The sequence below is a fragment of the Erithacus rubecula genome, assembly GCF_903797595.1.
Source record: "Erithacus rubecula genome assembly, chromosome: 1".
Taxonomy (NCBI): domain Eukaryota; kingdom Metazoa; phylum Chordata; class Aves; order Passeriformes; family Muscicapidae; genus Erithacus; species Erithacus rubecula.
In genome coordinates this window covers 80,585,744-80,602,921 of record NC_136658.1, presented here as the reverse complement: position 1 = coordinate 80,602,921, position 17,178 = coordinate 80,585,744, and the positions used below count along the sequence as shown (strand labels likewise).

General features: G+C 36.1%; 1 protein-coding gene across 1 annotated transcript in view; it reads right to left on the bottom strand.

The window, feature by feature from the left end:
- OCA2 (OCA2 melanosomal transmembrane protein) overlaps window positions 1-17,178 on the bottom strand; it is a 180,534-nt gene that overhangs the window by 67,129 nt on the left and 96,227 nt on the right. Inside the window, exons 17-19 of the mRNA XM_079311855.1 lie at window positions 11,213-11,360; window positions 9,630-9,687; window positions 8,182-8,290 (exon numbers count right to left, since the gene is read on the bottom strand). Coding sequence (XP_079167981.1) covers window positions 8,182-8,290; window positions 9,630-9,687; window positions 11,213-11,360 — 315 coding nt within the window. The remainder of the gene's footprint in view (window positions 1-8,181; window positions 8,291-9,629; window positions 9,688-11,212; window positions 11,361-17,178) is intronic.

The window sequence follows — 17,178 nt, the reverse complement described above, 5'->3', positions numbered from 1 at the left end:
TATGTTTTTCCAGTAGTTCTGAATGTGAGCGAAAATGTTCCATATTTTGGTTTATTCAGATTTTGTTTTATTTTATCAGGCATCCCTTAAAATATACATTCTGAAATCTTGCTGAATATTTCCAAGAAGTACTTGCTGTCCCCTGATAAGTGCTCATTTATCTTTAATATTCCTTTTTTAATATAAAGCTACCTTCTCACAAAGCAACTTGCTGGTCTTTTGAGCAGTCTCTTTTCACAGGTTTAGCTTCATAGAAATCATTTTATGTTCTTTGCTATTTTTAGCACCATAGTTTAAGGCAACTCCCTGGGGGAGAGAGCAGTGAACTTGCACCACACCAATAAATACTTGGCACAATAGAAGAGGAATAAAAGGATATGGGGGGAAATGGTGGAAGCTATAACCTCATGCAAGGCAAAAAAACCAAGATCCTATGCAGATAGAAAGCAATTATAGCCAGAAAAAACAGAAGTCTTGCATGAAACAAAGTAAAGAACTGACTGCTCTGCAGTCCCAGATTAGCACATGTGCTCAGGAAAGGAAGTGCTGAACTTTGTCATACACCTGTAATAGCATGAAGTCAAAATGTGAAATCACATTCATGATTGTATAGTAATGCCAACACCTAGCTACATTTCCTCTCCAAACACAATTTTATAGATGAGACAAGATGGCACTTAAAATAGAGCACTGTAAGAAAGAAACCTGGTTATACATTTCTACATCTGGGCGCTCCATCTTTCCGAGATGAGCTGACAGATATATAGCTGTCTATATTGCACCAAACCATAAGTCTGAAAAATTAGAGTACTCTCAGTAAAGGTCACTGCAAACACACTCTACTGCCATAGCCTTATTGACTCTTGTAAACAAAAAATAATTTGAGGAGCTGCAAACATCAAGATGAAGGAAAGGTCGACTTCTCTAGAAGCGAGCAACAAAGATCAAAGGCTGCACTAGGAGTTACTGGTTCTTGGTTTTTTTCTCATCAAGTGTATGGGCAGCTGCATGGACAAGGGTAATGTACATGCGTAATCACCTGTTTTTAAAAACAACCATGGAATTTCAAGGCAGATTTTTTTGAAAACTATCCTAAAATAAATAAAGACTTATGAGGATCATGGAAAGCAGATCTCTTGTATTTTCACAAGCAAGGTGTTATGGTGACAAGGATGAATAACTAACATCTGGATTTTCTGAGTCAGTCAAAACTGACTGTGTTGACTTAGTTCCATTTCAACATTCTCATTATTAAAAAATTAAAATCAAATTTATTTTTGACTCATGTTCATGTACACTCTACCAGGAATGTTTTTGACATGACTATGATTCAAAGATGTACCAAGTCTGTCAGACACAGTTATGTCCATTCTCATTTTTAAAAAAAAAGCTTGCATTTTCACAGTGCAGTCAAGTCTCTGTGCCACACATCAGAGGCCAGCAGGTCAGTCCCATGCAGAGCTGGTCTTGACCTCAGTGAAAAAGTACTAGACTACCTAAACCAACACTACCATGCCATGACAGATAACGGAGTAAATGGATAAAGCACGAGCAGGGAGGTTCAGAGCACTCTAAATGAGGACAAATATCTCAAACTCCACTGGCAATTGTTGCTGATGATGCCTGTAGAAAAGGGTTTCAAAGCAGCCTCAGCAAGCACACCTACAAGGATCTGGAAGAGTCTCCAGAACAGCCTGAAGACTTTCAGAGGGGACAGCTTAAAATGTTGGTTCTAATCTTATTATGTCTTTCTACATTGGACTGAAAGCTCTTATCAGATGCTACAACTCGTTGCTTTGTTTACCATTGTCAGATCAGCAAGTAAAGAAACAACTTTAGTCATGGAAAGCAGCAATACAGCTTCATATAGGTGGAACACTAATGGAAAATAGTGAGGGAAGAAAGAAATTGCCACAGACAAGAGTCCATGAGTAACTGCAGCTAAAAGAAATACACAAGACAATAAAAAAGAATCCAGGCTTATCAGTAACTCAGCAGTGGTTAGTTATAGATGATAGAGTGAACCTATGAGATGGTCAAAAGCCATTTTAAGAGCAAAAAAAAGCACAAGGAAAAAAGCATATAACATACATACAACACATGTCATATGATAAAATCAGATGTAATGTAGAACTGAAAACCTAATTGGAAAAAGTGAAGTGTAAAGCTTCAGAAAATATATAAAAATGGGCTCAAGAGGACTCAAGCACAGGAAGAAAAAACCATCAACACCAACACTATTTACATCTGGGCAAAGAGGAAGACACCCCTAACACATCATCTTATCCCAGCAAAACCCCCAAGTTATTAATACTATATTGTGACTCCTCCCAGCCTAAAAGTGTGATGCTTAGCACCCTGGAGAGTATCAAAGGGTGACCCTAACAACAGGAAAAAAAGGGATATGGTACTGGAATCGTTATTTTGGGTTTTGAGTGGATTTTTGTGGAGGCATTTTTGTGTGTCAGGGTTTTTTTTTGGGGGGCGGGGGGGAAAGGAGAAGTTGTTTGGTTTTTTACAACAGTTTATACTGCATATTGTTAATGAGTTTTGTTTTGTATTCATTAGATAATTTAGACTGTGTTAGTATTATCAAAAGATTAATAACTGCTTGCTTTGATTGCACTGACACAACTTTTATTTAGACTGACAATAAATTCTCACCTCCAGATATAGGGGATGTTCCCCTTTTTGCCCAGAATATCACAAGCTTAAGAACTTGAAGACTTTGAGAGCAGGAGCCTACTGCCATGCTCAGAGAGGGTATCTGTAATTCAAATGTTCTGGAGACCAAAGCCATTTACTTTAATGAAATAAGTGAAGAAGTTTCCAGGCAGCTACAGATTAATCAGGATGGTATTTTTAACTCTACAGAAAAGGTCCACAAATACTGCTTCCCAAGCTTTGCATCTGGTTGCCTAGTTAATCAAGTCATGTTAGAAAGCTTTCCAAAATAATGAAATACAATTTAAACTAAAATGAGGGAAAAATAGAGACAAAGAAAACAGTCATTGTGACAGCTTCAAATACAGTTGACAATAAAGTATCATTTGAGCCATTACTTAGGAGTCAACACCTACAAGTTTTCATCAGCTAAAACTGATTCATTCCCTAGGTAATTTCCAGATAAATTTTTACTTTGGTGACAAATTAAAGACGAAGCATGCACTTTTCAAAATGAGGATATAGTGACACAGAAAGTGAAATATAAGATGTGCTAAACTTAATTTCATTCTTGGCATCTGGCCTACGCTTTCTTAAATCTGGTTTGTTCACCAGTTTTTATATCTTAATAGCTGTGTCTCTCAGAATTTTTTTTCTTAAGCATTAAAAAATTTATACATCAGTTTACTAAACTGGTCTGTGATTTTCTGTGGTTTTTGTCAGATACAAAACAACTCCTCAATAACACCAAATAACTCTATAATGAACATTTTATCATAATTACTGCACAAATTAACCTGAAACCAAACATAGGGAAAATATAAACACTCTTTTTTTCTTCCTCTCCATGGGGACAAACATGTATTTTAAGTCAAATACAAATTTATTTCACTTGTGGAATATTGGAGATTTTTAGTTTACCACATAATTTAAAGATTCCTAAGTTAAAGACTTCTGCCATTGGTTACAGCACTGCAACTCATGCAAGATTTTATACGCACACATACTGACCCTACAGATCAGTCTCAAATTTGTTAGCAAAGAATCACTCCAGCAGTGAGCTACTAATTTAAATGTTACAGAAAATATATGGATTAAGTTAGTTGTTAAAATTTTAGTAGGCTGCAGTAATGGAGAACTGGCATCATTGTTTTTAAGTAGATATTGGTATGAAACTTCACACATTCTGTGATAAAAAAGCAAATGTAAGCAAGTTTGTGAGGGTCTCTAGGACTGTGCAACCCTCTCTTCCTCACTAAGCAAGCTAAGTGCCACTTAGTTTCAATTCCATGATAATCATTCTATCATTAGAATGAACATCTATGTAAATTACAGTTGTAAGATGAAAATTGAGCATGTCCACAGAAACATGAAAATCAAAAGCAGGATGAAAATCAAAAGCAAGTAAAGAGAAGAAACTTGAAATCCCATCCACTTCTCTGAATTTTAGAAGTGACTCCTCTCTCCAGTTAAGACACAATTTTTGCTATAATTTGCATAATAAATCTTTGTAGACATAATGGAGGGAGGAGACTGCTCAACTGAGGCCCTTTCCCCTTAAGGTATTTCATTTCTCATGTGTATATGAACAATTTTTCAGTAAATTATGGAAATGAGTCAATAAATATGGCAACTGGTATTCAAAGGAGTGACAATACAACAAGAATATTCCATATCTACACCAATTGAATACATTTCTCCTTTAATGCTCTGGCAATAAATAAAAAGAACTCTGCACAACATGACCTACCAAAAAAACAGAAGTAATTTTAAATGAAATTAAATGAAAAGTGATTTTTCTACTTCTCCATTATTTCAGTCACAGTTTTAAAATGTTTTGAAGATGCAACAACCACAACCAGCAAAAAGAGATCTTCAGACCCTCAAAAATAGCTGTCATAGAATTTGCAGAATAAGTCCACAGTCAGAAGTTAAACCACATCAATATAAAGGAGAGGAGAAAGTTTTGCAGGAGAAAGAAGTGTCATCAAAAAAGATAACCTTGTTTGTAAATATTGAGGGATTTTAGCTTCAGTGCAAGAATGAGGAGGTAAATTTAGATCTAGGACATTTGCCTGACAGGGGTGACATAGAATACTTATTATACAACTTGTCCTACTGCCCAGAAAGGTCATAGTGATCATGTTCCTAAAGTTAGTTTTAAACTCCTAAATTTGGGGAATTTGCTAACACTGCAAGCTAAAGATGAAACCAGGATGAATCACAGCTCTTAAACTCCTCACTGAATAGTGACACCCCCAGAGACTGTTCTGGGTGTAGATGAAGGTAATTATCTTAAACATTGATGTCTGAAGGATCACAAATACCCATGGCACAGACAGTAGCCTTCAGACATGAGCCCTCTGTACAAGTAAAAAAATAATCCAAGACAGCTCCCTCAAGTGAGGAAATGACAGTCCTTAATTATGGAAGAACTCAATGAATCCAAAACACCTCCCCTTATCACCTTCCTTAAATAATTCATCAAAGGAACATGAGAAAAGCCACGGATGGCAATATTATAGGTTCACCTGTGCAAGAGTCGTGTCTTTAATAGGAAAACTGGTGGTGATAAGGCAGGAATTAATATACAAATAAGATAAAACCACAGTTGCATTTCTCCTGGATTTCCATCCCAGCTTCCAGCAGCCTGAAGCCAAACTTGAGGCAGAATCTCCTCTCTGAAACAGGAACAATCTCATTTCTATACACAGGTTTTCACTTTTTTCCTTGAATATGAGAGCAACAGAGTTTGTTGCAACCTTTTAAAGCAGAAGATGACATTCCCCTGCCTCAGAAACTAGTGAGCCTGGCCCTGGGAAAGACATGTCCAGAGGTGGAAGAGAGCCAGAGTGAGGGGGTCTGCAAGTCCCTCTTCACAGAGACTAGAAGAAACTACACAAAGTTCACAGAAGCTCAGCAACTCATTGAACTGACTAAAACCAAATCAGAGATAAAGCAAAACCAAATCAGAGATAAAGCATCTTCCCCACAGAAGAAGGAATTAAACTGTAAATGTATTTTTATATTTTTTCTGACCCAGTCACTTTGAAAATCTAGCTTAAAATTTCAACAAAATCTTACTTTATATTACTTGTTAAGTCTTTTCAGGCATATTAATATAGTTCAAAGCTCTAGATACGCCGGCCAAAAAGATAAAGTCAAAATAGTAGCCAGGTACAATCCTCAAAGGGGCTTTAGTTTCATCCTTTGTCATCTTTTCTCAGATGTTTTATTAAGGCTTTATCAATAAAATAAAATAAAATCTCATGGGGCCAAATGAAACTACTGTAGGAGTCTTACAGTTTTTAACATCTGTTTTTTTAAAGTCTCAGTACTAATCTTTTATTAACATGGATATTTCGTAGAATTACACTAAATAAATTAATGAACAGGCAGAAGAAAACTGAATAGGAAAGAGTTCTGCATTTCAAATGGCAGCTAAGTATGCAAATTTTATTATTTAAATTAAAATGTCAGTAGCTTCGAATTATATTAATGATTCCAAGTTCATAATGGAAAAATTGTATCTAGGCTTGGGACTGAAAAAGAATTTTAAAATCTTTCTAATTCTCTGTACCAAAAGCAATTTAAAGTTATTAAATTTCTAACACTTCAGCCTCTGTATAAACCATTATTCTGGTAGAAAATTAAACACTGAACTGCAATTTACTTTCATTTTTATGAGAAAAACATATTGAACAAATTTACCCAAGCCAACAGAGTACAAGATGTAGTTAATATTAGGAAATGTATTTCTGTGCTTTGGGAGACTAAAATCCATAGAGCCTCACAGCAGCACTACTTCAGTAATGATAAATAAGTGACAGCTATCATCAAGATAGTAAAATTCAGGAAACAAAAATGAGAGTCTGTAAATTATGGAACCTGTAAACTTATCAGTAGAAGTTTACAGGTTCAATTACTTTTCAGTAGAAATTATGTGTATGCTTTAGTAGCATTTATTCATTAATCTGACAGGTTTGCCAGGAATGCAGAATGGGGAGAAATTATACAGAACACATACAGCCCCTATTTACCTTCAGGGTTGTTATTCAGTTACTGAATCACAGAAAGCTACACTGCCAAACATTCCATTTGTTTTCATTTATTTTACTGGCATAAAGCAGAACCAGGAAAAAAAAAAAAAAAAAGACCAATAGTTACAATGTTTCTTCTAGCATTGATTCCAACTTCTTTGCAGTTTTGAAAAAGTATCTTACCAGGAGCATACACAATCAGTGCTGTTTAGTCTTTAATGACTGTCTAGCTTTTCAAAAACATTTAGAGAAGTTTGGCTTAATTTAAGAAGTCCTACTCGGTTCAGTGCCACTTATCTGAGACACAAAAGTAAGGGTGCAAATTAATTTCTTAAATTGTCAGTGTGAAGGTTTTTCTTATGTTCTCTGCCACCGTGATTTCAAATACATTCAAATATTTTGAGCTTCTGCATTTTCCCAGATCTTCATAATGAAGCACTTTTGCTATTATATCAGTTTACCTTTTAACTTCTTAACAGACAGTATGGGCTGAAATAGCCCATTTGCATGGCAAATAGTCTGTCAGCAGCAGATATGGAAGGTCTTGCTTACAGCCTGATCACCCCTGTAGAGCCATAACTGGCTCTATATTTTGCACAGCAAAAATAAGTGTCAATGTAATATCTGTGTATGATTATTGAGTTATTCATTATGAGCTATTCCTCTTCAAGACTGCTTCATCTTTCAGACACTGAGATAGAAGTACATGGTGTGTAAATTCACATTGCATTAAAAAAAAAACAAACCTAAAATTCCATAATCTTGAAGACTTCAGCAGCCAAAAAAATTTTTTTCATTTTTTATTTGTCAATGCACTGGTAAGTTTTATGACTGTCTCCCAGTTAAATGTGAGATTCTATCTCATTCTGTTTTCAGGATATGTAGAGCTTTTTCTTGTAGAGATATCCAACTACCTCCACATATATATGTGTAAAAAACCTCCACATATAGATCTATATATAGAAAGTTTGCACACAGCTACTTTCATTCCACACATATACAGTGTCCTCCAGTTTTTATATTTGGAAATGAATTACTACGGTGATAAAGTAATGGAGACTGTAAATTATACAAAGAGCTTTCTGTACTTAAGAAATAATGCCAAACCACTTCTTTGCTCTCCCACGGAGCGACTATTTTCTGATCTCCCTGATGAATCTTGGTCACTCACTCAAACAGTACAAATGGTGCCAAGGTCAAATTTGCTCATTCTGTAATGTTTAGCCAGCTCATTAGTATTGGAAAGTCCAGAAAATGAAGTCATGAGCACTCTCTGTTATTCCTCCTGGGGTAACTGGGACGTGACTGAATTTTTAAAGCCTGCTCTTCTCTTCCCATTGTTGCTTAACCCAGTAGAATTGTGAGGACAGGGACATATGAAAAATGACTTTGTGGAAAGATTGAGACTCAGAAAATATGACTGGCTATTTTTCAGGGAGGTTTCTTATTTTACGTACAACAAAACTAGGAAACTTACCAAGATCTAGGTAGACGCCTGGTACAAATGAGTTGAGAAAAAACATAAGAATAACACATCCCAGCACTGTCAGACATTTGATGAGAAGAATTTTGTCTGTTATTCTGTGCTGGAGACAGACAGGAAAATAAAATTAGTAATTGTATTAAAGAAGCTACAGAGTTCAGAAAAGCATGTGTGAAGAGCAAAGTGCTGTTCCTGTATTGTATATTCCTCTCCAGCATAAAAGACAGAACTACCTGAATTGTTTTTGCAGGTGTGCATCTTATGCATACCTATAAAAAAACCCATGAGTATGTGGTCCAAGGGGCTTTAGGAGATACAAGTATCTAGCTGTATTCAGTCACCCCCTCCACAACATCATTCCAGAGGGTGAAGTAGGGTTGAAATGCAGCTCCTACCATAGAGGGCATTCTGAGCACTCTGTGGTTTTGTGATCTGATCAAGCATGCTTTGAAAACCTACAAACCACTCTAGAGGTCAAATTTTTCACATTTTCTGTACAACTCTCATGTCATGCCAAGACCTTAATCTCTACAGAATTTGTACACCTCTGTGCCCAGCTCCTGCTTCACTGTGCCAATTTCCTTTTGCCCTCAGCCCCAGTGCTTTCCATCTTGTCTCTGCTTTCACTACCACTCCAGGGAATCACTTTTTCCCAGACCAAGTTCATCTCTTGTTTCACATAATTTAAAACTCAACTAAAATACAAGTAAGTCACCATTCTTTAAGAAGTCTGTCTCTTATGCAATGCCTTAAAAGGGGTACAAAGAAAATCTCTTGGGTTTGCTCTGGCTTGGTGTGGCACCTAAGACAGCATTGTCCCAGTCAAGGACTTGCACCCCAAGGAGTGCAATCAAGGACTGGAGCCCTCAGAAACAGGTCTAATTTATTAGTGATGCCAGTATGGTAGAGAGATTCTGACACTTAGAAACTCTGCAGTGGGTTTAATGCCTCCTAAATTTAATTATCTATCTTCTCAAATTCAGCATAAAGACTTAAGCAGTGCTAGTGTGTGCACAGCTAAGAGAACAGGATTTATCAAGTGGTTTATCCCTACTTGAATAATAAAAGAACTAGTGTCACCAAAACACACTAAATTAGAGTCAGCATTGGGTACATTAGGAGGAGTGTACTCTATTACCATTCATCATGGCTACAAACAATTTATTGACACCTCCTGAACTTTTCTGGCTATAGATTAAAAATTTAAGAACACACTGCTGAATAATTAATTAATTCTTTAGGTTATAGTTTTCTAAGGAACAAAAGTACAAAACCTCACCATGTGCTGCAGTAACCTCCTCTGATTGACGCCAACCACCCTGGCTGCTAACTTCTGGTCTATCAGGAGAGTTATTAAATTTCCATTAGATTTAAGGCACTATCTCTATAGAAAGGTGTAGCTTCATTAACATGAATAGTGAAAAAACTTGCCATATACTTACTTTTTTCTGAAGTTCCTGGATATTTGTTTCCCAGTTTTTGTCTTCTTGTGAAATTTGTCTGAAAGAAAATGACACCTACTTTTCTCCAGAGTGAAATCAGACCTCTGCTAAGAGTGTTGGAATAAATTCCTCTCATTAGATATAGATCACCTTTTTCCCCATGTGGAGTAACTCATACCACAAAGGAGTCATGGCCTTTTCACATCCAGCAGCAAAATTCCCATGAGCATTCACATAAGGCTCCATTTTTGTAACAAGCTCTGCTAACACACAAACCCTTCTGCTCATGAAGAAAGGCACAGGCTGGGAAGGAGCTGGACTCCAGGGACAGACCTCAGTAAAGGATCTGGTTATCTGCAGTGGGCAGCTCCCTTAATAGTTTCAGGAGCTGATGTAGTGATAAAACAAGGGTTGTGTGCTAACATCAGCAAGTCAGAACACTTATGTTTCACATTTGCATTTTATAATGAAGTTTTTAAGATCTGAATAACTTCACTGTGTTATCGGCGCAGTCAGGCCTCCAGCAAAAAGCCTTGGGCTTTGCAGTTCAAGAGCTCTGTTGTTAATGATCATGAATTTTTACATAGCTGTAAATGTGCTGTGCTGGAGGAATCCTGATTTTCAAGATTAAAAACACAATTTTTATTTGTAAATTCAGAAGGGTCCTCTTCAAAATACACAGTATCAGCAAAAATTATGTAAACAATCTTATTAGTGGAATAATTCTAGGAAACATATTTACATTTTCTTTCTCAAATTATTTAACAATGTTATTAATTAATTATTTCAATTTCACTTTAGCCAATTAAAATTTGAAATATTTATCACTGTTATTCTCAGTCAAAAAAATACCTTGGCATAATATCTGGTTTTACTAGAATCTAAGCAAAACAAGGTCATTATTCTTTTAGTCATAGTTTATGTAAACTTCTTTTCAATACATAAAACATGTCTGCACTCAGGTTCATACTTCTTCATGATATTCAAAATAGGCAGAATGTTTCAATTCACTCTATGTTCATACAAGCAATTTTATCTGAGTGAGGCAAAAGTGAAATTTGGCACTGTCTTATGGAATAATGTTTTCATAGTAAAGGTTTCCTAAGAGGATTTAATTCTTAGGCACTGAAAATATGTGTAAACACAGTGACCATCCCTTTCATATTGACCTGAATGATATCTGAAACTGAACTGAAATTCTGATTATGAAATAATTGTAAAACACATCAATACAACTCATCCATTCACTGAAGAGAATTTGAACATTTCAGTAAAAAAAAAAAGAAACTCCATCATCTTACTGTGCTGAAGCCACAAGTCTAAGGAAAAGTTGTAGTGATATATTTGTGATCTTTTTAAACCAAAAGCTGCCTGAAATTTCTAGGCCTTTAATTTTGGGTCATATTGACAAATATATTTTCCAGGCATTACACATCAGTTTTATCCTAAAATACTTTGCGTTTTACTGAGTCTGAGAGGGGCTTTTCCCATCTGCCCCAACATCCATCTCATCAAGACAGAGCTAGGAATGCAGGTCTTGCCACAGGGAAGATCCCTGAAAGGGGAGGTGGGTCCTTGCCTACCTGTGAAACGTCCTCAGCTTCTTCCTCAGGAGCATCTCCAGAGTCAGCACCTTCTGCATCAAAAGGCATTTCACAGCAGTCTCCTCTCTGCTGGCTGGGTTGATGCGCTGAGCTGTCAGCCTCCAAACATAGATCTCATGCTTCAGCTCTGAAAGAAGCAAAACTGCATCAGTGTGAAGTCCAATGTATATGAAACCAGAGATGGAGAAAATATGTGTAATATGATCTGGACTCAAAGCTGTTGAAGTTATTGGGATGGTTTCCCAGCCAATTTCCACTCAGGAAGCTGCTTTTGTCATTCATTTTGCAGAGCTGAAGTGAATGAAAAATAAATAGAATTTTTTTTTTTAATTTTAAATAAATGAACCCAGAAGTCTTTTTTTCAAAGAAAAAGTAGTACTGTCCTCAAATGCTTGCAAACATCTTCAATAAGCTTAAGAGCTAAAATTGTATCCCATTCATTTTTCAATAGAAAACAAATTGTCAGTATACATTATTATACTGCTAAGAGATACTAGTTCCTTGTGCAGTTAGGAATTATAGCAAATGCTCCTTCATGGTATTCAAAGTAGACAGCATGTTTCCATTCATTCTATGTCCATACAGGGAATTTTATCTATGTAAGGCAAAAGTGAAATTTGGCACTTATGGTGTCTTATGGAACAATGCTTAATAGTATTTTAAAGGTTTCCTAAGAGGATTTAATTCTCATGCACTGAAAATATATGTAAACACAGTAAACATATATGTAAACATCACTTCTTTCATGCTAACCAGGATGATATCTGATCCTGTGTAAATTCAGACAGACTGATTAACACTTTGAAATCAAACTCTATAATATTCTCAGAAGTTTCAATCCCTTTTGATTATTTTATTCCCTTTACTGTTGAGGCCTTGGTGAATGACCAAAAAACATGTGTTCCTGTTCAAGAAGGATGTTAAACTGGGCATGCAAAAAAAAAAAAAAAACCTTTGAATTTTACAGGAAATCACTAAAGAAATAAAATCAGATTATTCATTTATAAACTGTACCAATATTTCCTGTTGAAGCTATGGGATGTTTCCTCACCCTTCTTTTCTGTTCCACTCAAATTTCATGTCACTGAAGACAATATGTCTAGAATCTAAGGCTTTATATTTAAAGATCCCTGTTGAATCAGCAAGTTGCTCTTGTTCTGAAAATGGATGTGTCTCTTTACATCATGTGAACAAGCCATAAGAATTATTTATTTAAAAAAATAGTTACATAAGAAAAATTAAAATACTTTTTTATGTAGGTAGTGATCTTAACATTTTATGCTGCCGATCTCTAGAGGGTGATGATATCTGCTATCAAACAGTGTACTAAACATGTTTAATTCCCCAGTTTCCTTTACAACTAAGTATTTATAATGATAATGCAGAGGGAATCAATAAAGATTGACCATGAGAAGGAATTAGACTCAACAAGAATTTAATAGCAAAAGTGTGTCCAGAATCTGCATGGCTGACACAGAAGAAGGGGATTTGAACAGCAATTGACATACATTTTATATGGTTTGTGTCTACAGATCTGCACACATCAGTCAAAGCAGTAATGCTTGCCTAAATTTTACAGTGTAAGACCTGAAATACAAATTCACACTGCCAAAAGCCCAGTGACCATTCTGGGTATTTAAACAACTAGTGCTCAGCTAAAGCTTTCCTTCCAAGAAGGAGATTTATATCTCAACCACAGATTCCAAAAATATACCAAATCAACCACTTTTCTTTGTAATATTGGTGGTTCTTTCCAGGAACATAATCTGACACAAAATTATATTACAATATGGATAGGTCTTGCTTATCAAAGGATCCACATGACTTCTGGCCATAATTTATTTTTGCATCAACATTTGTGACACACTCGGATATAACAGCAGTAATTTTCCACTCCCAGAGTCAAAAAAAAAAGACCTTTCTGTACTTCATTCTAATGTGATTTCTGAGTGAATATGACTGCAGCTTTGAAACTGTCATCAGTCCAAGGGAAAGAGTGTGTTTTGCTTTTACCTCTGGCAAACAATCATGAAGCATGAGCATCCAGTTTGCTGTTCTACTTCCCTACAGTTTGTCTTTTCTGCAACAACTTCCCTGATGACATCTGTTCATCCTTCCATAGCATTTCTACATATCCTTTCCAAGTGAAATTTCACCAAGGGTTTAGCTGATAGAGGGAAGTTGAATCATTCACCACCCAAAGGACATGCAAATACTCCACAGTTATTTTCATACAGAGAATCTCTACCTTCTCACCTTCTGAAAGAGGCAACTATCAGCACTGTATCCATGTCACAAGCAAACCCCCAGAGTGGAAAGCAGCATGATTTGTGTTGCAGATTTCTGAAATGCCCTGGAGCCAATCTCCAGGTTGAGCAAGGTTGGACTGGTGCTTTGTGATCTACATTAAAAATATATGTGTGTCTTCATGTGGCTTTGATCATGCCTTTATGTGCAGCAAGCACACGCTTGATTTTTCAGTCATTAGCTTTCTAAACATCCCAAGGACATGAACATCTGACCTGCTGTGGTATGTTTAGATGTGTTTACTTCAGAGCAAACTGTACTTGGAAAATCAGAACAGTTGAGCCATCTTCTGTACTGCAGCTTCTGTTGCAATAATGATTTGTGCAGAGGTTTTCTAGGTCATGCCATAGAATGTTTTTCCTACTTCTCTTTCATGTAGATTCTTATTGTTAATAGCCCATCATGGCACCAGGTGCTTCATATTTATTAGGAGTAGTGCTTTTTTTGAAGGAATAATAATGTAAATAATGCAGAACCTTGAAGTCAACAAGAACAATTAACATGGCCAAAGTCCTGCAGGCCTTGCAATACTTCTCTCATTTCATAACTGGAAAACCATTTAGGCAGCAACCCCCAGAGTCTGGGAACATCTATTTTATGACAGACTGTGTTACACATGGACATGGGTTTAATGCAACCACAGAGTCTTATCAATCACTTTGAAATTATGGCCAAGACAGCACAAGGCCATTGAATAGTCACAGGATAGTTTCCCATTCTGCTTCTCTGTGTCCATAAGTTCCTGTCCCCTCCTCAGATGAGATCTAATGGTTATATTACACCAGAGTGAGCTCTCTTCACTCACTTGTCTAACCCATTCCACGGGGTTTTTGCAGGATTAGCTTTATGGTGGATCAGCCTTCTATTCAATATAACTTACTGCTGTCAGTTCTATTGCCAGTAACTGAAATGGTGAGTCTGTAGCAAGCAGTTTCTCATTAAAGCAGCTAAATTAGCATTTGACTGCAACAATAGTACCAGTAGCCAGTGAGAGAAGCAAAGCTGTTTAGTAGGCAGTGATCTGAAGCACAAGAAGATTGGAGAGTTGCAGCTCAGCTCAGTCAGAGAATTCAGCTCATTATGATACTAAAACATTTGTGAATGCCATAATTCATAAAGTCCATGAGGAACAACAGCAACATACCTAGCACTATTATCTCCAACCAGAAAATAGAAAAAATATGTTTCCAACAAGAAAATATTAATTTTTGGTTTAGTTATAGGATGAAATAAAGGCTCTCAAACATGTAAACTCTATGCTGCTAACCTGTTCTGACTTTGTTATTGATCATATTTTGCCATGGAAACCACAAATATTACATCCTGGAACCCACTGAGTTTAACAAAATTTCAGCTGCTGCCTTAGACGGTGGCAGTTTAGAAAAAACTTCTGCATTTTAGAAAATATTCTTTATCTGAAAGCTGCATATTATTTCTGCAATCTGACAATTAATAATCAGATTGATTTTCACTTGAGTAATCATACATTTCCCTCCCACCCAGCTGCCAATAACAAAGAAGACATCCTCAAAAACTGGGAGTAATTAATTCCCAGTCTCAGAATCTGAAAAGGCCAGTTTTGTTAATTGAAGATACCCAGAAGAGCATGACCAACCTTGATGAGATGATAAGAATTATCATTAAATGACAATTTTCAACTTACACGGGCACTAACTACATAAACTATCTTTTTTTGCAAGCAACACAAGTTTGCACTGCTGGGCTATATCTGACATAATTCAAATATATTAATCTGAATATTTGTTTAGTTTTTTCCTCCACATGTGACTGTAGTTCAACTATTTTCAGTAAAGAAATTGTTTTTCTTAGCTAAATTCTCAGAATGTGCATATTTCTGTTTAAATGCTAACTGTAAAGCAAATTAAGTATAATGAATTCTAGTTTGACCAGTAATAGTAATATCTATAATTTTTAGTATTTTTAAATCCCTCATATTATGTAATCAATCTTCTAAACATTATTAAATGGTGTCATCTTCATTTTGTAAATGTAGAAGCTAAATTCAAAATTTAAAACCCATGAATAGAAAAAATTCATATTATATATATATATATAATTCATATCAAAGGGATATTCCAGCTCAAACACTCATGCCTGTCTCCTAGAGGTAGCACCCCTCAACAGAACACAAGCATGAGGATCAAATCTAGAAAAACAAATAAACAACCACAAAACAAAAGAAAAACAACAAATAAAGAAACAAACAAACCAACCCCTCCAACCTGGAATATTCTTTTTTTTATTCCTTGGAGTAGTTCAGTTGGTCACTAGTGGATAAAGGTAAGCATTGGTATAAATGTTGCAGGGTCTTTAGAGCTACATCAAAACATGTTTTGCCTTATTCAGCCAAATACATGCAAAAGAACACAAGAAATGGGTACAATGCTGCACAAAGCAGTACAGAGAATTTATATCAGATTTTCAACTCAGTGTGACATCTGAGGCCCCATTTGGTCATAAAGGCACCTAATGCCAGCTCAGCTACCTAGCATGGGATTGCATCCATCACACAGGAATTACAGGGCATCCTCATTCTGCAGCAGAGCACCTGGAGCCTGGGCAGAAAATCACCAAGCTCATAATTTCAAACCCCTAAATTACTCACCAGGAGTCATCCTCCAAGCAAGCTGGAACAGGCTGCAGCAGGCCCACGAAAGAATCTACATTACAAGCCTAACCCTGATTTTATAAGGGAATAGTCAATTTGTGTATGATGATCACATAGGACTCGGAGTAATCTGCAGGTATTAAGGTGGGTTAGATTTCTCATAAGGTTTCAGGATGGTTGATAAAGATACACATTTCTCTTATTTGGCTAGTTCCTGAATGACAGGTGGGATATCTCTCTCTCAGGTAACATGGGCTTTGTTCTCATCGCTGGGTAATTCAGACCTTAGAATCACAAACTTATTTTAGTGCTTGTGGGTTTGCCCTCAGTTTCCTCTACTGCAATTCCTCATCTTATAAAAGCAGGAATATGAATGTATTTAGGTTCCCTGGGTGCTCATTAGCACTTGCCTAATGTGATTTAATTACTTCATTCTGTTACACTGAGAATGGCACAAGGAAGTCAAGAATCAAGTATTTTGAGCATGCCTTTATCTAAAATTCTACTGTAGTTTGTTTCACAAAATTTTTCTCAGGTGTAAAATCTAGAAAAATAAATCTGGCTTACTATCAAATAGTTTTCATTCCAACTGCCAGACTTACTAATGAAAACCAATTTTGCAGATGTCTTCCATTAAACTCCCTTAGAAAAAAGCAACCTCTTTTAAATTCACTTTGCTTTGCTCAAAAAAATAGATACATTCCAATCCCTAAACATTTTGCACAAAATATAACTACTGCTGATGTCCTTTCAATACAAGTGAAAGTACTGCAAAAAAGATAAAGCCTCAAGAGGACAACATTCTTTTGGAGTATTTCTAAAGTTAATGCCTCTTCTAATGCTTTTAGCAGGTCAAAATGAAGAGCAAAAAATGAAGCCTACTTCAGACTCATCATAACTCTTATCAATGGTTTAGAAGTAAAAATTTTGACTTCTACATTGAACACACTTTGATAAATTGATAAATGAAAATGGCAGAGCAATTAAAAATCTGTCAAGTTTACACTTC